Source organism: Carya illinoinensis, chromosome 15 (assembly GCF_018687715.1).
Source record: "Carya illinoinensis cultivar Pawnee chromosome 15, C.illinoinensisPawnee_v1, whole genome shotgun sequence".
NCBI classification, from domain to species: Eukaryota; Viridiplantae; Streptophyta; class Magnoliopsida; order Fagales; family Juglandaceae; genus Carya; species Carya illinoinensis.
In genome coordinates, this window is record NC_056766.1 from 42,074,215 (window position 1) to 42,099,233 (window position 25,019).

At 35.1% G+C, this 25,019-nt stretch overlaps 3 protein-coding genes across 9 annotated transcripts; 1 reads left to right on the top strand and 2 right to left on the bottom strand.

Moving 5' to 3' along the window:
• Positions 1 to 2,493: 2,493 nt before the first annotated feature.
• LOC122297315 (serine/threonine-protein kinase STY13-like) lies at positions 2,494 to 6,465 on the top strand. The gene is made up of 3 exons (XM_043107346.1): positions 2,494 to 2,691; positions 3,574 to 4,574; positions 5,834 to 6,465. Exons 2-3 carry the CDS (start codon positions 3,664 to 3,666, stop codon positions 6,171 to 6,173), a joined length of 1,251 nt encoding a protein of 416 aa, XP_042963280.1. The 5' UTR covers positions 2,494 to 2,691; positions 3,574 to 3,663; the 3' UTR covers positions 6,174 to 6,465.
• A 695-nt stretch (positions 6,466 to 7,160) lies between these two features.
• Positions 7,161 to 17,039, bottom strand: LOC122297316 (autophagy-related protein 18b). 6 transcript variants are annotated; one of them, XR_006238711.1, is made up of 12 exons: positions 16,866 to 17,039; positions 16,583 to 16,656; positions 14,862 to 14,935; positions 14,663 to 14,772; positions 13,520 to 13,611; positions 11,938 to 12,050; positions 11,189 to 11,308; positions 10,563 to 10,708; positions 9,384 to 9,497; positions 8,904 to 8,969; positions 7,550 to 7,685; positions 7,161 to 7,399 (listed from the first exon to the last, which is right to left on the bottom strand). XR_006238711.1 is itself a non-coding variant. In XM_043107349.1 (12 exons), the coding sequence occupies exons 1-11, from the start codon at positions 16,928 to 16,930 to the stop codon at positions 7,587 to 7,589; spliced, it is 1,113 nt and encodes a 370-aa protein (XP_042963283.1). In that variant the 5' UTR covers positions 16,931 to 17,027; the 3' UTR covers positions 7,161 to 7,399; positions 7,550 to 7,586. The 6 variants fall into 6 exon arrangements, 4 of the variants coding, with proteins under 4 accessions (XP_042963283.1, XP_042963282.1, XP_042963284.1 ...); XR_006238710.1 differs by having other exon boundaries at positions 7,161 to 7,425; positions 16,866 to 17,038; XM_043107349.1 differs by having other exon boundaries at positions 7,550 to 7,725; positions 16,866 to 17,027.
• A 1,448-nt stretch (positions 17,040 to 18,487) lies between these two features.
• LOC122297314 (probable LRR receptor-like serine/threonine-protein kinase At4g30520) lies at positions 18,488 to 23,625 on the bottom strand. 2 transcript variants are annotated; one of them, XM_043107345.1, is made up of 12 exons: positions 23,430 to 23,625; positions 22,997 to 23,221; positions 22,736 to 22,868; positions 22,567 to 22,638; positions 22,118 to 22,261; positions 21,712 to 21,783; positions 21,479 to 21,538; positions 21,252 to 21,352; positions 21,026 to 21,154; positions 20,586 to 20,930; positions 19,652 to 20,031; positions 18,488 to 19,302 (listed from the first exon to the last, which is right to left on the bottom strand). In XM_043107345.1, exons 2-12 carry the CDS (start codon positions 23,097 to 23,099, stop codon positions 18,904 to 18,906), a joined length of 1,938 nt encoding a protein of 645 aa, XP_042963279.1. In that variant the 5' UTR covers positions 23,100 to 23,221; positions 23,430 to 23,625; the 3' UTR covers positions 18,488 to 18,903. The 2 variants fall into 2 exon arrangements, with proteins under 2 accessions (XP_042963279.1, XP_042963277.1); XM_043107343.1 differs by lacking the exon at positions 23,430 to 23,625 and having other exon boundaries at positions 22,997 to 23,353.
• Positions 23,626 to 25,019: the final 1,394 nt, after the last annotated feature.

The window sequence follows — 25,019 nt, forward strand, 5'->3', positions numbered from 1 at the left end:
AGTAAGAAAATCATGCTACTTAATTTAAGTTCGTAACATTTATTTAATTGTTGTAGAAGATTGGCCCCCTCCCCCGTTGTGATTATCATCATCATCATCTTGATTATCATCATCATCATCATCATCATCATCATCATCATCATCATCATCATCATCTTGATCATCCTCGTTCGGTTCTTTTTTTTCTGCATACTTCTTCGAATAATTTCGGAGTGGTGGACGACCGGATTCGATTAACTCGAGGTCCTCGACAAGTTGTCTGTAGTGTAAGCTTATTTGGGCAGTGGTTTTGGTTGGGATTAATAAAGCAATTTTCTCCCATAGTTCTTCCTGTAGTTGTTCGGTATCAAGGTACTCCGAGTACGTTCCAAGAGCATTCTCAAAAACTTTAATTTCTTTCAAGGTCCATGTGTGATCACTTGGCTCTGCCATGGAGTTCAAGCTAGCTAGAAGATCAACAAGAAAAACTAAAGGTGAAAATTATAAGGCATAGCGACAGAATTCACTGATTTTAGAGGCATGAGTCATACGATTTGTAAGGATTTCTACATGATCATGAATTTTTTGAACAAATTAGGTAGGAGTCATGCATATAATTTTAAACTAAATTATAAGTCATGCAATTGTTGTTATTCAATCCTATCGATGAAATGATTTGAACCCTTTATTTTGATATTTTTATTTTTTCAATTTATTTATTAAAAAAAATTATTAGTATTTTCAATCCCTCTTTTTTATCTAATGCTGAATCGATGGCTTACGTATAAATTAATAATAATTCTTTGGGTTTAAAAAAAAAAAAAAAAAAAAAAACACAACGTTGCTGACAATTATTTGTTTGGTCAGGGGAGTCCTATGAATATTCTGGTCTTATATTAGTGATCAGTTTTGATATTTTTTCAATATGAATAGAAGGGAGGATAGGCTCATTATATTTAAAACAATACAAATTTCTCATAAATAATTAAAGTAATTGGGCACGAGAGCCAAATGAATAGAGTCAAGTTGTTATGTGACATTCAAAAGTCGTGAGGTTTATATTTATTTACTCAATTAATGTTAGATATAGTTTTAAAATACCTAAATTGCATTCATTTTGACAAAAAAAAAAAAAATTGAATCTATAATTAAAAATAATAATTTTTTTATGTACGCGCCAGATTTAGTCACTTTTTTCAAAATGAGTGCACAATATTTGCATATCCAATAACTGTAAATATAATTTTTTATATACAAAAATTCTATATCTAGTCACTTTTGTATACTCTTTTACGCATTTTACTAATGTGATTGGTTGCATCATTTTTTTTAATATAAAAAAAAATATATTGATTAATCACATTAGTGAAGTGTGCAAGAAATATATAAAAATAATTATATATTATACAACTCATATGTATAATATACATCCTTAATAATTATACCTACATAGTATATACATAAACAAACAAACAAGGAAAGTTTTGTACGAGAATATATTTCATAAATGGTATGAGTATTCAAGTCATGAATTTTATATGAATTTATGAGTATTGAGAAGAAGAGTAGAGAGATTTGTGCTTAAGTGATTTTTTTTAACCATGAACTCTTTAAATAACATAAAATATTGTAGTTTATTTGAATCAATGTGTATTTAATAAATGATATTTATAGTTTTAATGTATTCAAGTCCAGTCGCCATTTTGAAAAAAGTAGGTAAGTCTAATACTTATATAAAAAATTAATTTTTTAATAATAGACTGTACACTTTTTAAAAAAACATAAATAAAACCTGCAGATCTTAAAACTATATCCAGTACTAACTTATCTTACTAACCTTTGATCTAATCCTCAAAGTAGCTAAGCTCAATCAAATTTGGATAGATCTAAACCAACAAAGAAGTTCAGAATTGGCCTGAAACATCCTTAGTCCAATTTGCTTTTCTTTATGGATCTTGGAATCAATGGCTTGATAAACATAGCTAATCCATGCAATTAATTAATAAGATCAGACCTAATATTTGATACCCAAAATGACTATGGAAATATATGAAGTATTCTTTGCCCATTTGAAAATAGAAACAGTTTCATCTTATCTCATTTTATCATTATAATTTTTTTAAATTCTGTACAAAATATAATAAATAATTATACTTTTTTAATTTATATTTAAAATTATTTTATCTTATCTCATTTTATTATCAAAACTACACGTTAAAGAGAATGAATTGTGAAATCTCATCCATGTCCCACAAATTGGCTTTTGTGTTGAACTTTACCACTGTGGACAAGAAAAAATAAGTCTAATTTCTCCCATTCCAATAGAATTCCAAGTTGGGTATTTTATTTTGTTAAACAATTGAAGGATGATAAAAATGTCTAAATTATGTGAATTTAAGAAAAGAAAAGAAAAGGGAATTAAGTAAGAAGAAAGGAGTTGGAGCAGTAAAAACAGAAGCGGAGGAAAGCAATGGCCAATGGCTAAACAAAAAGTCATTAATTAATTAAAATTAGAAGTGATAAAACCCCTCACCCCCCTCTTTGTTTTCCTGTTGGTCGTCTCGGTCTTCGTTTTCTACATTCCCACACGCAGATATAGATAGAGACAGAGCTAGAGAGGGTCTAAGGCGCACTCTTGACCGTCCATCGTTGGGCTCTCTCTCTCCGATTCGATCGGAATCGGAGTCGCAAGGCCCAGCGCTCTTGATCGAGGTAAGTTTCGCGAGTATTCTTCGATTGAAGCTCTAAGTTAAATAGGGACAACAAAAAGAAGAAGAAAAAAAATAAATCTTTGGTTTTTGGGGTTTTTTAAAATCTCAATTTTTGTTCTTTCCTGTTTCTCGGGTGCTTTGGTTGAACAAAATTGTCGCATTTTTTTTGGGGATATACTTTTTTGGGCTATGTAATTTCCGTCATAGTCGGTGAGTTGAAGTTTAATTCAAATAAATGTCAATACTCCGATGTGTGATTTCGTTGGGGTTTGCTGAGAATTCGGCTTCGTTTTGGGGCTTTCAGATGTCTCATCTCTTTAGGGTTTATATATTTATTTCCATATGAGTAGTTTCGGTTTTCGTTTCGTGTTTTGAGAATTTAGTGGGAAAATTCAGTTGAGCAAAACATGTGGCTAAAATCTGGCCGTTCTGTAGGTGATTGTTTGTTTTGAGCAATTTGTTCCCCCTTTTTAACAAGTAATTGTTCCATTCTGTTATTTATTTATTTAATTATTTTCTAGCTATATACTTATAAATTGCTAAGGAAACCAATTATAGGAAGGGAATATGGAAGTTTGACTCTTATGCTTTATGTTGTTTTGTTTATCAAGAACTCACAGCTGATCTTCTCAAACCAAATTTAGTAAGCGCAGTTCGAATGTTAGGTGGAGGTGCTTTATCCGAACTTTTGTATTTTTGTTTTTCCTCCTTTTTTTTTTCCCTGTCCAGCAATCAAATGAAGTGTTCTTTGTTTTGTGGAAATTTAAATTTTCTGTAGACAGCAATAATTTAGAAAACCTTTAAACTGTAAGTCCCACATGAAGTAAGGAGTTTTGTTTATTAAAATCATGGATTGATGTTGAAATCTTGTGGAATGTTGTAGTTTTAAGGTGTTGCTGAGGGTGTTTTGAGTTTGGGATTTCTAATGTTGAAGAAATAAGAGACTTGAAGGTTTTGCTGCCCAGAAAGGAAAATGTTGGAAGGTGGTCCAAAGTTCACTGGAATAATAGGCTTGAACAAGCATGACAATAACTATGATGATTTTTCACAAGGATTTTACCATAAACTTGGTGAGGGTTCCAACATGTCCATTGACAGTTCTGGAAGCCTGCAAACAAGCAACGGTGGAGGCTCTGTTGCTATGTCTATAGATAACAGCAGTGTAGGTTCAAATGGCTCCCACACTCGCATTTTAAACCACCAAGGGTTACGGCGGCGTGCTACTGACAATCATTCCGTTGCTTTAAGTGTTAATCGAAGAGGAAGAGTAACACATGCATTGAGTGACGATGCACTGGCCCAAGCATTGATGGATAGCAATTCACCTACTTTGGGGCTTGAGAACTTTGATGAGTGGACGATTGATTTAAGGATGCTCAACATGGGAGCACCTTTTGCTCAAGGGGCTTTTGGTAAACTCTACCGAGGTACTTATAATGGTGAGGATGTTGCTATCAAGATCTTGGAGAGGCCAGAAAATAATCCAGAAAAGGCTCAGTTGATGGAGCAACAATTTCAGCAAGAGGTTATGATGCTGGCCACATTGAAGCATCCAAATATAGTTCGATTTATTGGCGGCTGTAGGAAACCCATGGTATGGTGTATTGTGACAGAGTATGCAAAAGGGGGCTCTGTCCGGCAGTTTTTGACAAAGCGCCATAATCGAGCTGTTCCATTGAAACTGGCAGTCAAACAGGCCTTGGATGTTGCAAGGGGGATGGAATATGTGCATCGGCTTGGATTGATTCACAGGGATTTGAAATCTGACAATCTGTTGATTAATGCAGATAAATCCATTAAGATTGCAGATTTTGGAGTTGCCCGGATTGAGGTGCAGACTGAAGGAATGACACCAGAGACAGGGACATACCGCTGGATGGCTCCGTAAGACTTCTGACCTTTTAGCTGTCTAATCTCTCTCTCTCTCTCTCTCTGGTACTTATCAATCTGTTTGTGACTTCCTTAGTGTTCTGGTTGGTGTTGTATCATTGCGTTGGTAATTTTTAATTTTTGTATCCTTGTATCAGATGATGCTTCTAAAGTGTTCTGGCACTTAAAAATCAACATTAGTTCAATTTTCTATAAATATTGTAATAACCTTTTTCAGTAATAAATTAATTGGCATCCGTCACATGAATGTTTATTTTCCCTTTTACTTTTTACTCACTCAATTCTGATAGGTTTGTATAATTAATATCGTCATCCTATATTTCAACTTCCAATACCCATCAAAGTTTCACATCTTTTCTGGAGGTAGAAATGCTGTGCATCTTCTGATTAGTACACCCATAGGTACCAATATAAGGTCTCTCTCTGTCTGACATTTTCTACAGCTAAATGGTTATACATATTCTTGTGATTTTTAAATATGTTTTTTTTTCCGTGGTGCCATATGTAGGTTTGTGGTCAGCTGATAGGGATCTGATGCCTGAATTTTTTTTTGGTTTAGTTGTGATTGTTTTAACTTTGAAATTATGTAAGATTATTCACTCAATAGCCCTGGAGCTAGATCTGATTTTCTGTGAGAACCATACAAAGAACTTAATGCATTCTTCATTGATTACAACATTAAGATTACAGCATTGTTCATAGCTGGTTAGATATGGTTTTTCAAGATTAGTGCAAAGCACGCACATTCATATGTTTTGGAACGTTGGTGTGAAGGTGGCGTCGCTGACTCTTAACCATGCATAAACTTTAAGGTTCTTGGGTTTGGTTAGGCAATTAAGGTCTGAAATTGTACTCTTCCAATCAAATTTCTATCTTGTCTGGAAAAGTATAGCGGGTTTGTTAATGTTATAGCATGATTTTCAACTTGGCTATGTTTGAAATCATGTACCGTTATGAAATTCTTGACAATCTGGCTTTCATAATTGATATGATTTTAGTCTACAACAAACTTGTGTTAGGATTTTATCATATTTTAGAGCCGCAGACAATGTACTCTGCTTAGAACCTAATTGTTGTTTGGTGAGCCTAGAATGCCAAAGATGTCAATCGATCAGGTTGGCCGATTGGGGGATCCGTTGGATGCTAGCTTAGTTGTATCAGAGCTGATTATGATATATTATTTCTTATTTCTGCTTCTTTAAATATTCATATTTATAATGTGGTTTACTTGCCTTTTTTATGTGACTCTGCAGGGAGATGATCCAGCATAGGCCTTACACACAGAAAGTAGATGTCTATAGCTTTGGGATTGTTCTCTGGGAACTCATAACTGGACTGCTTCCTTTCCAGAACATGACTGCAGTGCAGGCAGCATTTGCAGTTGTCAACAAAGGTGTCCGACCGGTCATCCCACATGACTGCTTACCCATTCTAAGTGAGATCATGACTAGATGCTGGGATGCCAACCCCGATGTCAGGCCACCCTTCACCGACGTTGTCAGGATGCTTGAAAATGCAGAAAATGAGATCATGACAACAGTCCGCAAGGCCCGTTTTAGGTGTTGTATGGTCCAACCAATGACTGCAGATTGATCCCAAAAAATTGATTGAACAAAACAACAGCTGCAAGATCAGAAACAAGAGAAGAAATGGATAACTGGGAAGAAGGGAATGAGCAAAATGATTTGTATGTTAGCCTTGTGTATTTATCACGTTCAAGAACTGATATTACGATAAGAACTGTTGGTTTTGGTTTTATTTTTTTAACGGATTCTGTTGCCGAACTAGTAATAGACAAGAATGTCTGTGTAATGCGTATGTATACCTCACATTTGGAGTGTTGAACTGCCTTGTTTTATGTTTTACCAATTACATTTCCGCCAAATATTTGCAATTTACTCCAATGTATGGTATCGTAAAACACCCTTAAATGTAAAATTATATAAATTTATTATCATTCAATGCGCGAATGGATAAAATGACTCGATACAAGTAAGGCAATTGTATGACTCGACACAAATAATACCTTGGTGCTTCTGTTATGTCTGGAACCCTGTTTAACTTTTGCCAAAAACGAGTAGTTCCTGTACATCCTTGGATTTTCCATATTTTGAACTTTTCTTGCACGGTACATATATCATCCACGAAGGCATAGTTTTTTCTTTTATTACTTTCGGGGCAACCACCAAGGCCAATGGTACATATACGTACATATACATATAACAAGCAGTCTCTCTCATCTATAAGTTGAAGAATGTGATTCCCTTTACTAAATATTAATAATTACTCATATAATGCTATGTTATAACAACTACTGTTTGATAACCTTTAAAAATTAATGTTTAATGTAATTGTGTGTCATTGTGTTAATTTGTGGGTTGAAATAGGCTTCTATCCCATAATATTGCAGGAATCTTGCTTGTTCATAATTTCTGAATTTTCAGATTCCAAATAGCTACAAATATTGCCCATTTAGAATGTGAATAAGCTGACACATTCTGTTTTTTCTTAATCCGAACAGAGTCAATAACAAGACAATAACACAGTGCTTCAATTTCACAAAAGCCAAAGAATAAGAAGTAAATGATAACGAGGGTACATAAAATTATCATAGAATTGAGTGAGTAACATGTAAATTATCATAGAATGAGTAATATTTACATGGACAATCTTTAATATGAATTCCTACTTCCGCACAAAGTTAGGGCTAACAGACCAATATCTTAACCAAAGGAGCACTACAATGTAACCATATCAACATATGTGGCATAATCGTTTCTTGAAGTCTTTGTTGTCCATCACGGTTTCTCACTATACTGCTGGAGAATTTTAGCAACAGTTCTTTCTATTCAGTCACAATGAATGGTATTTGTTATGTAAGCAGGAGTAGATATTAAACAAAAACAAGAAAGATGAAACATTCATTCTATAAAGGGGGAATAGCATATGGTAACATGTGTGCACTTTACCAAGCTTTGAGCATGGATGTGTCTGTGTGACATTTGTTCACGAGCTGGCATTATCTGAGACTGGTGATAAAAGATTAAATTCATGCTCCAAAGTCCACAAAGGCTCATTTTGATAGTTCAGCCTAAAGCTGTATTCCTGGAAGTACCCGTTGTAGGTTATTATAGATATCGTAGCCCTGGAGAATCCAAAGCAGAAAGAACATAAGGCGATAGGATGATTCCTACAATAAATTCAGCAGATTATAGACAGAATTCTGCGGTATATCCAGGAGGCTAGAGAAATTGTTCATCTTTATTACATCAAAATCCATTTGGAAGCTCATAGCAAACAAATAATCATGGACTTCACTAAAGATAATTCTTTGGATATCATTTCATAGGCTCAGGAAAAAAAAGATCATTGCTTAATTTAAAACAGAGAATTGACATAACAATTGCATGCTATGATAAATTAGACCAATAGATATGAAGGTGATGAAATATGGTAAGACTAACAAAGATGACCTCTGCATGTTCAGATCCAATTTCAAAATTCCTTTCGAAATTAATGGGCAGTGGTAACATTGGTGCCCAATCAGTGTATGGAGTGAGTAGGATGGGGTATAAGAGCTGGGTAGGGTTACATGGGGAAGGGGTGAGTGAAAAATATACCGATCCTTGCTCTAGGAATATATCTAGAGCAGGGATGGACCTTCATAAAACAAACATACACTGATAAAAACAAAATAAAACAAACAAACAAACATAAGCTCACATGACATCAACACCACGCTTGTATGACCAAGTGCAAGCAATTTAGAATGACGACATATAAAACAATTCATTTAAACCAACAATCACTGTATGGTAATAATGTGAAGGGATGTCAAGGGGACACATTGACATAAAAAACAACATACAGCATCAACTTGCTAACAGAACTGTGATAACATAAAAGTTGTCAACAGCAGCATCAGAAAAATCACAATAACATGGATCTAGGAAATCACAAGAAGCATCAAGTGATAGGGTTGAAGGTATCAGCTTAAGGCACGAAGGGACACATTTAACATTCATCACAAATGATACTCTGAAACCACTTGCATCAGTTTGAGGTGGGCTTTGAGCAATGGTGAGGGCAACAACCATAAAGGAGGTTTTTTAGCACAAGGTACACACCTTTTGCTAGGGGAATTGATGAATTTCATAGGCCCTTTTTCATTCAGAAAAAATGATATTAAAATACGTAGGCAACAGCACTAATCCTATCTTGCTCAAAAAACTAAAAACAAGCACAAAATCCAACATTTGGGAAGAAAAAAACACAAACACCCTAAAGAGACATTTTTAAGAACTGGCATGTCAGAAAACTCACTTGCAAAATGCAATTCCAGGTGTAGATGCATCGGCAACCTTGTCAACTTTGCGAATTACTGCATTGCTGAACCATAAAACTGATTGCATAAGTAAATGGGCTAAAAGAATTATATAACTTGTAAAAACAAATTTCTATATAAAAATGACATTAGCAAATGAATACATCCGAAAAATCTACTGGTAAAGTTTTCTTTTGTTTGTTATTCTTTTTCATGGAAATAAATCAGATATAAATCAGAATGTCATAGGCCTACTAATCCACTTATTTTTCATTCTTATTTATTTAGTTTATCTGAAGATATTGATTAGAAGGAAAGGTAGAACATGAAAAAGAACATATTTTGTTGAATCTCGGCCAAGCAGAAGCCTCATCATGGGTCTCAAATCAGAATTGAATAATTATATCATGCTATAATTTTGCCATGTCAGTCATCTAGTCCACTAAAGTGTACATTACATAGGTTACAAGCTGCTTCACCTTTTGACTCCTGCTGTAACAGCATTATGAAGTACATGACGGTGAGCTGGATCCAGTGCATCAGTAATGGAGTTGGGAATTATTGATCCAAGAATAGTACTTGATTTCCTGCTTCTGTTAAGAGTGAGAGTCCCATAGAAAAAAAGATCATGAATTTTTGCAAATAGAAAAGAATGCATTCCTAGCATAATACTAAAATAATATAACAAGCAAGACTTTGTGAAAGAGAAGGATTGTGTTCGTTAGAAGATAAGGGAAATATGCTACCTTCCAGAGTTTCTAACCATTGCAAGACATTCCCTATACGTTTTCAGAATTTCCCTCAATGCTTATTCTTCATTTGGATATCCCTCCATTGGTTGACTATCCATAAATGATGGAAAATAACTAGGACCTCATGAATATTCATAATTAACCACCTCTAGTGGTGGTTGGTTGGGCTAAGAGAAAGAAGAGAAGAAAGAAAGAAGCAAAGGACCTTTGGGTTGAGTTAAGGCCAGGCAAAAGGTCAGGACCAATGGGTCTGGGTAAAACAGGTTTGAGCTGTATCTGCATCCAACCTTGATACTCCAGGGCTTTGAAGTATTATTGCTTAATAGTGGTAAGCAGACAGAAAACTTATTAATGAAATTGGATTTTATTTTTTGCTAAGCAAAATTTCGATAAAAGGCATAATCCTTCCACCAACAAGACAATAAGATTCTTTTTGGATGAAGAAATACTAAATAGACCTTTACATAAACTAATCAAGCAAAAATACCTACTAGATTTGTAATATGAAATGAAAAAAAAAATTTCTATCCAGATGACAAAGTCCTAAAACTCAATATAATCTGTTGTAAAATTTAAGTTGTTTGTCAACCCTCACTCAAATCACTTTTAGTAACTGTGACAATCAACTCTCTACTTTTTAGTTGGCATTTGACCCAATAGTTTGGATTCTCCCTCTAGCAACATAATACCCCATAAAAATTTTTAAAAAGAAATAGAAAAACTATTTTTAAAGCAACCATAAAGCACACTGACGAAAAAAATGGAAGTCTTCCTGCCTGTTTGATCTCATAGATCACGTGTATAACAAAATATTAAAAGTTAACGTCCTACAATATTTGGCTATTTACATATTCCATTTCTAATCGTAAAAGTAGAAAGGAGAAAACACTAGGTTGTAGTCCTCACCTTTGATTTAAAGCAAACCCCAGAGAGAAAACATGAAGAGAACCTGACGAACTTGTGGCCACAAGAATATCTGGAATTTGCTTAGATGGTGCAAATGACAAGGAAAATATTGTTGATGGGTATGTCCCCCTTCGAAAACTATACGACTGCCAAAGAAAGACGAGTTAGATTCCAACCCAACATAAGATATTAATTAGTGATAGTGGTATTATATAGCTTCCAGGAATCTAGTTTATTTTGAGTAAAGGGCTAAAGGGAAATCTCAGGCACAATTGATCACAAGTCATAAATAATATTGAGAGACTGCATCCAGCCACAAAAAAGTTGGTTTTCCCATTTGATGGATTCACTTCTAAGATTTATTTTCTGATTTAGAAAATTCTATTTCACAGCAGGAACAAAATAATTATTTTAATCTCGAAAGCCTCTCTAGGTTAAAGAATTTGCAGTAGTTAATTTTCTTTTGAGTTTTAAAGTGAGGGTCACATTAGACTCAAAGTGCTTTCTGCCTTTCTTGTGGACCATCTGTAATGGCAGCCTCTGAAAACCTGCTTTAAATAGATAAATCAAGTACCATAGATACTCGTGTATGAAGTCCTAATGAATGGATGCTGTGCCACTCCCACCTTAGTTGCATCAGAAACCAAATGGACTCTGATTATGGTTCCCTGTTCAGAAGCAGTTGCTATGTACATCCCATTGGAACATAGCACAATTGCAGCCAGAGGTGCACGATGAGCATCTATCTGAAATTCAATTTGATTAAGAATACAAATTAAATGAACTAGATAGTGCATAAGGAAAAAAGTTTGTTTCAAATATAATAACAAGCAAATAAATGCACAAAATCCAGAATATCTGCTCCTTCATGAATATAATAAGATTAACTCAAATCATTATCCAAACTTACAATGAGAGATTTTTCCTAAAGCTCACCACATTTCATGCCTCAAAGGCAATTAATATGGCTGGCCCACTAGTCCTAAAATGCATCAAGACTGCAAAAATAAGATCTTGCATGTCCTAAGGCTTATAATAGTTCGTGTTAATTCTTGTGACTGCTTTCCTGAACTTTCAAAATTTTGAAAACAATAGCACAAGTATGGATTAAGAGACAGAAGAAAGGGGGGAGAGAGAGAGATGAACTTTCTATGTTAACAACTAAAAGGCAGATCCTAGATTATCATGTTGCCCATTGCATGGCTACAAACACAAAAGCTGCACTTTTAGAAAGTTCCCTCTCATCATGTGAAAAAGGAGAGAATGATGACAACTAAAAAAAGCATTTGATCATGATAGATAAATATACTGAGGTGGAGTTCAGGTTTTTTAATTTATTTCATCACTCATAAGGGAGAAATATTAGCTCTGTAACCTCACAGTGTGATTGGAGCTCCATGACATTGTACAACAACACAGAACCTTTGGTGATGCTGGCAGGAAGAGCTAAGAAGCAACCATCTAAACTGGGAGAGAACCCACAGAGCCCTGCAAAATAAGACAAAAGTGGGAAAACAACATTTAGAAATTTAAGCATCTAACATGATGTCAGGTCTGCAGAACTCAAAATTTTAGAGCGACATAGAAAGTTCTAGAGATTCTATTTTATGTGACCATTAGATGCTTTTAGGTGCATCTCCTATACATTCCTGTGTATTTGGGTAGCATCCTTATAGCTTTTCTTTAATAATTACATTAACTTACTTATAAAAAAAACTGTGACTATTATATGCTATGAAATAAAAGTATTTGATGAAGAGGTATGATTTTGTTTCTGAAATTACAAAATCAATTCTATTAAAAAGAAAGAAAGTCAGAAATTGAAGAGGTATGCCTTTGTTCCTGATAGTCATGAAATCTTGATCTCAAGTTTGGTGGAGTTAAATTGATGACCATAGAAAATGTATCACATGGCAGGAGGACTTATTTTAAAAATAAGAAGGCTTACAGGAAGAGTAACACTAAAGTACAAGTGTTATATATGCTCCATGATAGATGCAGCACACCAGAATAAGCCCATATATTTTCAATCAATACAATATTCAATCAACTCCAAAATAAATATTGAAGGAATTGTTAGAGGAAACATGTGAAACATACCACAGATAAAGATTCTCTCCAAGTCTCCACAGAAATTACTCTCATCCCTATAGAACTAATTAATGGTAATTCGATAAAAAAAATCATTTCCAGATTTTATCTACTGTTTGAGTTTATGACCTATATAGTTTTTGAAGCATTTTTTTTACTCTAATTGAGCCACTTCATCATTTTCCTAATTACCTTAATTTTTTTCACCCTTATGTCGGTTACATAATTTTATTATGCTCTTAACGACAATGCCAAGATTTTCACTTCACCCCTTGTGATCATTCACTTACCCATCTCTTACACTCCCCCTACAACTTAAACGGCCATTTGTTGCATAAAAGACCCTTCAATTTTTAATTCCCAGAGGACCTTTTGATTTCCACCTCCAAAAGACCCTTTGGATTGGGTTCCACTTCGATTGTAGTTACCAAACAATTTTTTATTTTTTATTTTTTTGACATCAGGGAGCCTCTCCAAGGCAAGGGTCCTTCAGACCCACCCCTATAGAGTAAAACCTGACTCATGCACCGCACCCTCAGAAGTTTCCCTATACAAAACTAGTTAAATCGCTGGTTTTTCACCAGGGGTGTGGCCACACCTCGGAAGTTTCACTACGGGGTGTGAGCCCAAAGGGAGTGATACCCCAAGACCAAGGTCTTCACCACTTTGGCCAACCCCTTGGGGTTAGTTACCAAACAAATATTAGAACGTTTTTGTTATTCTTTTCCTAAAATGATTTTTTTTTTTTTTTTAAAAAAAAAAGTGAAGACAAAGATAAACAATGAACAGAATTCTATGAAAACAATTATAAATCATGAACAATTTATGAATGATGTTATAGGAACAACAGAGTATTTTCAACCAACCTTTTGGATTTGGCACTGTATCAATAGCGTCCAATATTTTTACTTTATTTATGTCATACACATACGTTTTATCTTGCAAAATGACAATGAGCCTGCATTTACCAAGATTGCATCTCAATATAAATAATGAATAACAAAACAAATTAAGAGCTCTCTTCGTAAAAGAGTAAAAATATCTAATCGCAAGGCTAGATTTATATTAACTAAAAAATGTTTAATGGCAAAGATCAGAAACAAGAGTCCTGACTCTCAATAACCTAATAAATTCTAACTTTGAACACAATAATGTTACACAACATAAACAGATCACTTCTGACATTGTTTTGTACTCATACACCGTTTAAGTCTGACTAAATTAGATAAATGGGATATTCTAAGAAAATACAACTGAGGTTAAGCATCCTCGAGTAAGAAGCACACAGAGCTAGAGTCCAAAAGTGTGCGGATAACATGACAGAAACAGAGTGAACCAATGGGAATAACCACATAATATTATTATTGGAACCACTTTTGTTTCCAGTTTGAAAGAAGGATTGAATATATCCAAATAGACCATAAAAATATATCCAAATAGACCTATACCCCCATACAAATTGCGTATTTAGGCAATATCGACTTGTCTTTATGTTTTTTTATCAATGTGTCTTTCTTAATCTACTATGTTTTTTATGCATCAAGAAGAATCAAAAGAGCAAAAGAACAAAGAAAAAACCTATATGGAATTATACTCCTAAAAAAAGGGCACTATAGAATTGCTCCTGTACAAGCATGTATTGAAGAGACGTTGACAAGGCATATAAATCCTAACAGGTTATAGATGTGAAGAAGTGTCTAAGATGCCAATTTATTAGGCAGAACCATTTCGAAAATCTGAGCACATCATTATTTGTCGTCCATCTAAGGAGAAGATCAATTCTCTGTGACAGCCATGATTTATGTTGTTTAAAAATAACCCTAAGTTATTCAGGCCACTATCAAGCACATTAGCTTCATATATCAAACACCGCACCCCCCCCAGAAAAACCTCTTTTAATAATTAACATCAGTAAAGATTATCAGAATAATTATTGCCATGAAACATGGAAACAGAACATCAAAACAATAATCTCCAACACAATTCAGATTCTATCTGAGATCTTTTACCTTTCCTTATTCATGCGAACAGCAAGTATTGAAGTTAAAAAATTCAATTCTCGGAGAGCAGTTCCAGTTGTTATATTGAACAAACAAAGACGACGAGGTGATAAAGATGGCTGTTGAAGTCAGAAACAACCAAAGTAAGTAACAAGAAAGTAAGACAACAGATACAGTACGACCTCTATAAGTAACATGGCCCAAGCACCTGTTCACCAGCTCCAACGATTGCAAGAAGACTGGAGGTAAACAGCATTTCGACAACAATGAAGGCTCCAATAGCTAGCAAAAAAAAAAAAGAATGTTTGTAATGACTATAGTATTTCAATTAAGCTTCATGATATCCAAATTTCAAGTGTAGACATAATATTACTTACAATTGCTAAGGAAAGGCAACAACAAATCATTTGGCAAAAATATTGACTGCTCCCTCTCTCTCTACATGTGTGTACATGGCTGATGGTTGAATGAACAAAGACTCACACATGGAACCCGCATTGTGCATGTTTTATACAACACAAACGGGGTGGGACTAACATCTATATGCAGACCAATCACAGCTTCATGGTAGCAACTATATGAATATATTGTATTGAATGAGAAGCTGGTGCGCCAAGAGGTTCTTCTTGATCATTAAACAAGCAATAGCAGCAGCTGCTTGAATTTTTCTATCTACATCTATATGTACAGTGTGTGTTTGTGCGCACTGGCTAACTATTTAGCAACAAAAGTCTACCTCATGCACCAGAAAGCACGCGTGTTAGAGAGAGAGAGAGAGAGAGAGAGAGAGAGAGAGAGAGATGATCACTTGCCTAAGAAATTGCTTGCCAATTTGTGATTAATATACATGTACATGTGGGCCGCCCAAGTGCTTCTCATATTAAGTAGCCAGATGGCATTGTGAGCTTACAAGGGCCTCATGGAATTACCTTTTTAGCAAAATGGGATTCACATGGGTTATGCCGGGGAGTGTGGTTGACCTACTAGCTAGTTGGAGACGGATCAAAGGGATACCACAGATTGCAGTTGTGTGGAAGATGGCTCCCATTTGTCTACTGTGGTGCATTTGGAGGGAAATAAATGACCGAGATTTTGAGGATAGAGAAGAGTTTTAAGAGTTTTTTCTAGAAGTCTTTATTTATGTAGGCCATCATTATAGACTTTAATGGTCTCAACTTTCATGATTTCCTTGTATCTGTTTCAAGTTCCTAACTAGGTGTAATCTCATGTATACTTCCTATGTACTTGGACTATGACTACTTCAATATCAATAAAATATCTTCTTAGTTATCAAAAAAAAAAAAAAGTAGCGAGATGGTGTTGTTCAGAAGTTATTTCACAAGGCTTACATCAGCGGCAAGACTTAATAAATATTAACCTACCAAAGCAGCCCTTCTTCATGCGCCTAATAATGTGAAATCCATTATTTAAGGAAGGTTATGCCGTAGAATTCACTTTTCTTTTCTCCAAATACAGCTTGGAGTAAGCTTCGCAATCAAAAACATATTTTTTCTGAACTTTGAAGTTCTTTTCAGGATAGATGGACAAGGCAACGGTTTACAATCTAGCTCCAACACAAGCAGCCAATTTAGCTGCTTGGTCTAAAAAGTCTAAATAAGCTAAATCCTCCACTGAGCGTTATAGTTTTGGAAAGAAATATCTTTTCTTTACATACAGTCATCACATGTTAAAACCAAACTCCCAAGAGAGAATGTTTGAGTTCATTCTACCAATTCCAGGAACCATTCTAACAGAAATTAATTCGGGATTGAATCTTCTTTCCTTTGCTTTACAAGCAAACAAACATAGAGTAGAATTCACATAAGTTTCAAGAAAAAAATAATAAGAACTGCAAAGTGAAACATACTCAAATAATAATATAAACAAAGGCGTAAAAAAGACAGTAAGATTTTTGGTCAGAGAACTCACCTCGCTCGTAACAAAGCCTCCCTGTATTCGAATCAAATACTTTAAAACCTTCCCTTGTGCCTATCACAAAGAGACTAAAAATTTCCAACAGGAAAAAAAAAATATTAACTTTATCATTCTTTTTCGTATCCATAGTATTTCGCTATAAGTTATCCAACAAAACTGTCTCCGGGAAATATCTTCCATGAAAAGAAATCCCAAAGCTCAGGAATTTCCCAGATTGAATGGAAAGCTACGGAATTCGTTCGAGAAATAGAAAAAACAGTAACAATTGCAAAAGTACCTGGCGTCCTGATTGAAGGAAGCGCAGAGGATAGGGTAGGAGGACGAGGAGGACTGATTGGCCATTGAAGGAAGGAAGATGAGCTCGATGGCTTGCTTCCCGAGGTTTATTTGGAGCTTCGAAGTTCGAAGGCTTCAACGGTGGAGTCTGTTTTCGGAAAGGGATGGAAAAGAAAGATGGACGTTGTACGACCTCTACGTGGGTCCCGCCAAAAGATTCTGACGTGGACGGTCCAGATTGGACTACGTACCAAACAGCCATTTTATTTATTTATTTGAATGTATATTATAGAGATTAAATCGGTATAAGTTTAATTATTAGACTATATCACTTTGTTTAATTTAGGTATAATACTTCCATCAAAAAAAAAAAAAAAATTTAAGTATAATACCAAATTTTAAAATAAAAATAATATTCTAATAATATTGAATAATAATCACTTTTATATATTTTTTATATATTATACTGATGTGATTAACTAAATTAATTATTTTATATTAAAACAATATGATGCAGCTAATCACATTAGTAAAGTGCAGAGTAAGTAAAAGTAATTATACATATAATTTTTTATTTCTTCTAATACATAAAGGTGCAATTAGAATTCGAGTAATGTTAGGTATCATTGTGCAAGTATCGCATACTCCTTTTTAAAAAAAGTAAAATTTAACATTAAAAAATTAATTTTTTCTTATTTACTCGTTTTTTGCAAAAATAGTATGTACCATTTGCACATTTTATATAACGAATTTTGCTATATACAAGTACAGTCGAGTATTAATTTATGTATCAATACTGATTCATTCATACTTAAAATTTAAATTAACATTGTTTTCAATAAAATTTATTTTTTAATCAATCACATCATATTAATACATAGATTAGTACACAATTATACTTACAATTATATTTTTCCTTATATAATTGTAAATATTTTTTAACAATCAAATTCTATATGTTTCTAGTGTCTATCTTGAGAAGGGCTTGTTTGATCTTGATAATACAAGAGGATGGTCCAAGTGGATAATTCATTTTTGTCCAAATATCTTATAAAAGTAAATTTATAATACGTGACTTTGTAATTTATATGAGGCATGAGATTATAAAAATAAAATTTTAAAAAAAAACTTTTACAAATTAAATCTAACATCTTATTATTTTTATATGATTCAAGTAGATTTAACATTTTTCTTATTTGCCAAAAGTGGTCTAAGATTCGAAAATAAAGGTCTTAGATTCAAACCCCTCCCCAAGGGCCCAATATATAAAAGCACTTGTGTTATTTAAGATTATAATAAAGTAATTTTATCTTTCAACTTTTCGAGAGAAATGAGATCAAGGCCTATTTGGATTGACTCATCTCGTCTTATCTTATTATTATAAATTTTTTTAATTTTTATATAAAATATAATAAATAATTTAATTTTTTTTAATTTTAAAATAATAATAATAATATTTTATTTAATTTTTATTTTTCATTTAAAATTATATAACTAGAAACTCATCTTAAACAATAATAAGGGGTATTTTGATTTACCAAAATGAGAAACCCAAGACAAAAGCGGTGGAGTGAGCCTGCAAAAGCATCAAAGGAAAAGGACCCGACCTTACACAGCTCACACTTCTAGAAACCACCACCCTTCACTTCAATTCACTTCACAGTTTCACTCTCCCCCATCAGAGAGCTAAGTTAAAACCGTGAAAACCTGATATACCAACTTTCAGTCAAAACCGTCAAAATCAACCTGTTGAAAGACTTTGGGAGCAGAGCATCTTGTGATGATGGACTCTCCCGTAGTCCTACTCCTATTTCCCTATACATCCACACTGTATATAATGTACCAAATAGACCTAATACAAAAGAACGGAAATACTTTTTACATTGCCAGGCTCAGAAATTCCAGGACAAAGTTTATGAAACAGTAAACCAAACCAAAACAAAGATACCTTGGCCTGTGGAACTAAGGCAAAGAATTCTTCTTCTTTTTTTCTTTTTCTTTTTTTTTCCAAATCTGTTTTCTGCTTTTTACTTTCTTTTCTATCTTGGGCCAGAGAGTTCCATGGCAAAGGAATCCAAAGAATGTTCATCATCATCCTCATCCATGGTTGTGCCAAACAAGCTTGATCGATCATTTCCATCATCATCATGTTTTGATGCAGTGGTAGGGCGGGACGACATGCTTTTGTTAGCATTAGTGTGAGAGTGGTTCATACTGGGATTGGTATTATTATGTGAGGCTGCCCACTTCTCGGCTAAGCCATCACCTTCGAGCATCCGGACCACTTCCGACATCTTGGGGCGGTGGGCTGGCAAGTATTGAGTGCATAGCAAAGCTACCTGCAGCATCTCCCCTACCTCTATACGGTCGTAGTAGTTGCTCCCAAGCTCTCTGTCCACCAAGACTTCCACGTTCTTCTCCTGCTGAACTTTTTTCACCTGTTACCAAAGTCATAAACTTTAATTCTTTAGCTTGTACATGAGAATGCTAGGCTTTTGGGTTAGATCTACATCTTTTTGGAGAAAAAGTATAGCTCCAATACCAACAAAACGTATAATTTGTTAAAAAAAAAAATTAACGGCTAGTTTCATATGGGGGTGCACAAGAACCATTTTAGGCCTTTTACGAAATCCATTATTATTTAAATAAGAATATGGTCAAACAAATCTATATGCATTCGTCAAAAAGAAAATATTAAGGATGGGTGTTAAGCTTTAGCATATGTTGCATTTGCTTGTAAACTTATAGATACAACCTTAGCTTGCAATAGTTTAAGAGGAAACCTACCCACTCAAGCATGGCTCCTTTCTGATTAACCGTTTTGCCAAAGTCAAGAGCTCGCATTCCAGTTATTAGCTCTAACAAGAGAATGCCAAATCCAAATACATCCGTTTTCTCAGATGACTGGCCAGTTGAAAGATATTCCGGTGCAATATGCCCAACAGTGCCACGGACAGCAGTGGTAACATGGGAGTCTTTATGGTCAAGGAGCTTTGCAAGGCCAAAATCACCAACCACTGCCTCATAGTCATCATCAAGGAGAACATTAGCAGCCTTTACATCTCTGTGAATTATCTTTGGATCGCATTGCTCGTGTAGATAAAGAAGGCCCCTAGCAGCTCCAATCGCTATCCTCTTTCTTGCATTCCAATCAAGTACTGATTTTCCTATCACAAGAAACAGGATATTGGCGGTTCATTAAAACATACGGTAGAGTGGTTTAAGAACAGTTGTTTGCAGTTTATTTATTTATTTTAATAAGTAAAAAAAAAAAAAAAGAATTGTTTGCAGCTGTTTGCAGTTAACAAAAAGAGTAAGTTGGAATTGACAAAACATTGAGGCCTCAGAAAAAATAATGGGGGGGAGCATAGCTCTAAAAACTAGTGTCAGAAGGAAAATCATTCTGCAACCACTACTCATTTTCCCCCTTTTCTGTTCGATTCACACAAGATTTCACCAAACGCAGAATACATCAAGATTAACTTCTCACGCCATGTTCATCAGAAAAATTATTAATCAGGGTGGTATTATGATCGGTGCTGTTGCTATCTATTTAGTACTTGTAGGTGGATAATCCCAGATCGGGAATCAGCATCTGCAGACCTTCTACCCCGTTTGCCTCTTGATTTGATCAGATAGTAATAAGATCACAATAAAAATTAACCTTCTACCATGACAAACTTTAGCGACAGCATTTGCAGCGAAGTAAGATAGGACCAACCTCTAAGCCTGGAGGCCACACTTCCATTAGCCATGTAAGGATACACCAGGAGCCTCTCATTAGGAGTCGCACAATATCCAGTGAGGCGAAGCAGGTTCCTGTGAACTGCCAAGCTGATCATCTCCAGTTCTGTTCGAAACTGTGATTCCCCAGTGGTTCCAGTCACGTCTTTCAGCCGCTTAACTGCCACCATGATTCCATCTCCTAGCTTTCCCTTATATACATTCCCAAAACCTCCAGCACCAAGGATGTTCTTAGAGCTAAAATTGTCAGTTGCTGATTGAAGCTCCTTGAAAGTGAACTTTCTTAGGTTGCCCAAGCGCATCAGTCCCTCTTCTTGGTTGTCTGCAACAAATATCAAAGACCAGTTTGAAGTTATTATCAGCTGTTGTAGTTGTTTACTAAAGGATTTTATTAAATTGAATTCTGAAGCTACTAACCATTCATGTGTAGGATGGTTTGCTTTTTCTGTCTCTTTCTGCACCATAGTCCAAGTGCCAAGCATATGAGAAAGATAGAACTGAAAGTGACTCCAAGTGCAATTGCTAGTTTCCTGGACTTGTGTTTTCCTGTGAGCAAAAAATACAAATCTTGTTTTGAGGAAAAAAAAAAGTAAAGATAAAGAAAGAAATGGATTAAACAGAGGATTGAGGTTTAGAGCGTGACCAGATGATGATTTCAGAGAGAAGGAAGGGGGGACAAGAGTGACTGATCCAGCGCAACTTTCACTGGAGCTGCTTCCACAAATCAACGGGTTTCCCACAATACTAGGTAGGACAATTTTGAAACAGAAAGCAAAATCAGGTCATACGTACTAATTAACCACAGAGAGAGAGAGAGAGAGAGAGAGAGAGAGAGAGAGAGAGAGAGAGAGAGAGAGAGAGCAACCATACTTGAAGGACCTAGCCGGAAATTTGGGCACTGGTCCACTCAGATTGTTATAAGACAAGTCCCTGAGTGATGTGATTATTATGAACAGAACCAATTGATCAGATTTGAACAAAAGCTTCTACCAGTTAGAAAGAAAACACATTGCACCTTGTTTCTAATTCCAAGACGCGCTGATATCAAACAAATTTGAGGAAGAGAAAGTAAGAAACAAACGAAAGAAAAAACCCATACTCACAAGAAAGTAAGCTGAGAGATCTTAGCCAAAGACACGGGAAAAGGCCCAGACAAGCTATTGTTGTTCAGCCTCCTAATCTCATTACATGACAAAAGAACACAGCATCAATATCTTACATCTAAAAACAAAGGCGAATAATACAGTCAAATTTAACTGCTCAGAAGGCAAGGAAATAGTAGAAGAGAAACCATTATATTTTATTTAAAATTATGTACATATGTAACCTTATATTTCACCTAGAAGACTATTGCAACAGTATGGCTCTGCGTCTGAGGTTTATATTTCGCTTTTCAACAAGGACGGCAGAAAACAATAAAAATCAGATTACGTTTCATGTTCTTTTCCTCGACTTTCTTGAATACCGAATAGGGGATAATAAGGATACAAAGTGAAACAGCATACTCACAGATATTGGAGAGTATTCAACTGGCCCAGAGACTCGGGGACAACACTAGATAATCGGTTGTTAGAGAGATCCAACGTCTGAAGTTTTGGAAGCATGCCGAGCTCCGGTGGTATTTTTCCAGAGATATTGTTGTTTTGCAGCAATCTACAAGTTCGCCCAGACACAGTGAGACATATAAAATAAGAATCCAAAGTGGGTTGGTAACATTCTTATGCCCTCATTCGTTGCACAAAAGTGTAGGAAATGAAAAGATAAACATGAAAACATTCAACAAGGCTGCCTTGTTCAACTACCTGGCCCAGTAGACTTGGTTCTTTCACTCTTTTCAAAAAGGCAAAGCAATAGAAAATTGAGGCTCAGAATTTCATTTTCTTTTCTTGGCAACCAAGCGGGGAAAAAAAAAAAAGAAAAAGGTGTTGCGAAAGCCAAAATATACTCATTTTTCTTACACTTGTCTAAGGTTTGTGAGATTTGCAATGGCTCCAGATAAAGTGCCAGATAGAGATTGGCTTGGCGCTCCCCTGTGACACCCAGAAACGAACATGGACTTTTTTAGCTCAGTTATCAAATCCTGTTTTAGTTAATGAAATTACAAAATAATGAAGAATACAAACTCACAGGCCTATGACGAGGTTTTCAGGAGAGCAGGTAATCATGGCCCAGCTACAAGGATCCACAGAGTCTTCGTCCCAGTTGTTCAACACTCCATGTGGATCATTCAGGCCTATTTTTATGTTTATCAACGCTTCCACTACACCAAATAAAAAAACAAACAAACAAAACTCAGAAAAAAAATTTCAAACTTTGTACGCATCAGATATTATCATATTCAGGCAAAATAGAAAAGAGGACTGGTTGTTCTCAAAGTTTCGTGCCTACCTTCATGATTGCGAGGCTCATAGGATAAACAGAGTGTAGCAGAAGAGAGAAGGAGAAGAAGAATAGGAAGAAGAAGGTCAAAGAAATTTGAAGCCATGGTCATAGGATGGTAGTGATGAACATGTTCCACTCGACCACGAAAATGTTGAACACTCTCTCTCTCTCTCTGTGTCTTGCCCTCTCTTTCTTGAGTCTTTCCACAGCGTTTCTTTTTCAGTCACCAACCTTTGCTTTGCAAAAGACGAGAGACAAAAGAAGCTACATTGTTTACAAAATATATACAAAAGGGAGAACAAGTATGCTTTTTTCGTGTGATTGAGAGAGAGAGAGAAAGAGAGAAGCGAATCAGGTGTGTGATATGAGTTGTCTAGAAGCGAGGGGTGCGTCTTTGTGAGTGTGTGTGCAGAAACTGAGAGGGACGTAGGTGGGGTACCGAGTCTGAGATTGTAAGTCGGTCTGACTGAGGGGACTCACTGGGGGCTTGGACACGCGCCACCCTGCCTTACTGCCTCTCCCTGAATCTTTACTCGTTACAGCTTAAACATGGAGAGGGTGAGCCGTGAGCCCCAAATTGCCAGAGAGAATTAAGACCCCATAAATGGATGTGTTTACGCTGATTTGATTTTAGACCTTTCACTCTCTGATTTCTGATCTCTGGGTGGCTACCTATATCTTCTTTTTTGATAGTCTATTGGTCTATCAAGAGGTGCTCCTTAGCATTCCATAATTATGGAGCCAGTGGTTCCAGGAGAGTTTACTGAACTTAATTGTTTTTTCAGAGAAATCTTCCTCACATGATTTCCTGCATTTTACCATTCATCTTAAATTCTGTGCATATTTTTTACTAAAATTTGGTAGAAATTTGACAAATGACCATCATTTGGTGGAAACTTGAAAAATAACCATAGAATGAAACTGAATGGAGCCATGAGGATCTGCAAAATGCTCTGTAGAAATTTTGAGTCGTGCATTTTGTTGTTAATACGAAGTGGTTGATCTAGAAATGTTCACGACTTCTGTGTGCTGGCAGATATCAAAACTAAACACCATCCCCCCACCATATTGAAGTCTTATTTGAATTACATAAAAGATAATCTCTGTTATGAATTTGTTAGATCTACTTTATAATAAATAACTTTATAATATAGTAAATTATACCAAATCACATCAATTTGTGAGATTATTTTTATGTAATCTCTCTGCGACTCTAGTATTGAATAATATTCATGGGTATTCTTTGTTTCAAAAAAACAACCAAAATGCTACAAAAAAAAAATGCTTAGCATTTCTCAGTTTGAATTTGAAGTTCAGATCCAAAGATTTGGGTGATGAATAAAAAAAAAAAAAAACACAAATGTTCTTGATACGTGTAGCTAGATATTTTGTCATAATGTTACATCCAATTGTTATGATTATAACAATATTCTTATGTAGAGACCCAAAAAGCTGGAAACTGTTGGATCCCAGCTTATATAAATGACGAACTATATGCAGTATGGGTACCATAATTACAAGAGAGCAAAAGTTATAAATTAAAGAATACAAAATACAGTTAAAATAATTGAAAAAAAAAACAACAAAATACTAAAAAGCTCGGCTTCTGTAGGGGCCTCTTTCTTAGAACATGCAAAAAAGCTGCTATGGGAATACAACTTTTCCAATAAAAATTCTTTGCCATCATCTAAGGGGCCACCTCTATCCTACTCCAGGGTTTCAGATTAAAATTCTCAGATGAAAAACATTTCTTTTAGGGTTCAAATCATCACATTATCTTTTTGATTTTAAGTAGGATTCTCACGGTGAATGACATGAGCAGTGAGCACAAGCATATATGGTTAAGGAATGGTGAAAAAAAGAAATTTTCTGAGACAATTCCAAGTTGTGGGTGGGGGCATATTCTCTGATGCAAATTCCATAAATGGAGGATTGATTATTCAGCTTGTTTTCTTGTCATTTTTTAGGGTTTTCTGCTCATGATACCTTGTGCAATTTGCCCATTGTTGAAAGGATCATTTGGTTCCTC

Coding starts and splice junctions, on each gene's coding strand:
- LOC122297315 (XM_043107346.1), top strand. CDS start 3,664: ATGTTGGAAGGTGGTCCAAAGTTCACTGGAATAATAGGCTTGAACAAG. Junction 4,575..5,833: donor ACATACCGCTGGATGGCTCC/GTAAGACTTCTG, acceptor GTGACTCTGCAG/GGAGATGATCCAGCATAGGC.
- LOC122297316 (XM_043107349.1), bottom strand. CDS start 16,930: ATGGCCAATCAGTCCTCCTCGTCCTCCTACCCTATCCTCTGCGCTTCC. Junction 13,612..14,662: donor GTTCGCATGAATAAGGAAAG/GTAAAAGATCTC, acceptor TGGTAAATGCAG/GCTCATTGTCATTTTGCAAG. Junction 11,309..11,937: donor AGCTCCAATCACACTGTGAG/GTTACAGAGCTA, acceptor ATTGAATTTCAG/ATAGATGCTCATCGTGCACC.
- LOC122297314 (XM_043107345.1), bottom strand. CDS start 23,099: ATGACCATGGCTTCAAATTTCTTTGACCTTCTTCTTCCTATTCTTCTT. Junction 21,539..21,711: donor ATCTCTCAGCTTACTTTCTT/GTGAGTATGGGT, acceptor CACATCACTCAG/GGACTTGTCTTATAACAATC. Junction 20,032..20,585: donor TGTGGCCTCCAGGCTTAGAG/GTTGGTCCTATC, acceptor TTCTTGTGATAG/GAAAATCAGTACTTGATTGG.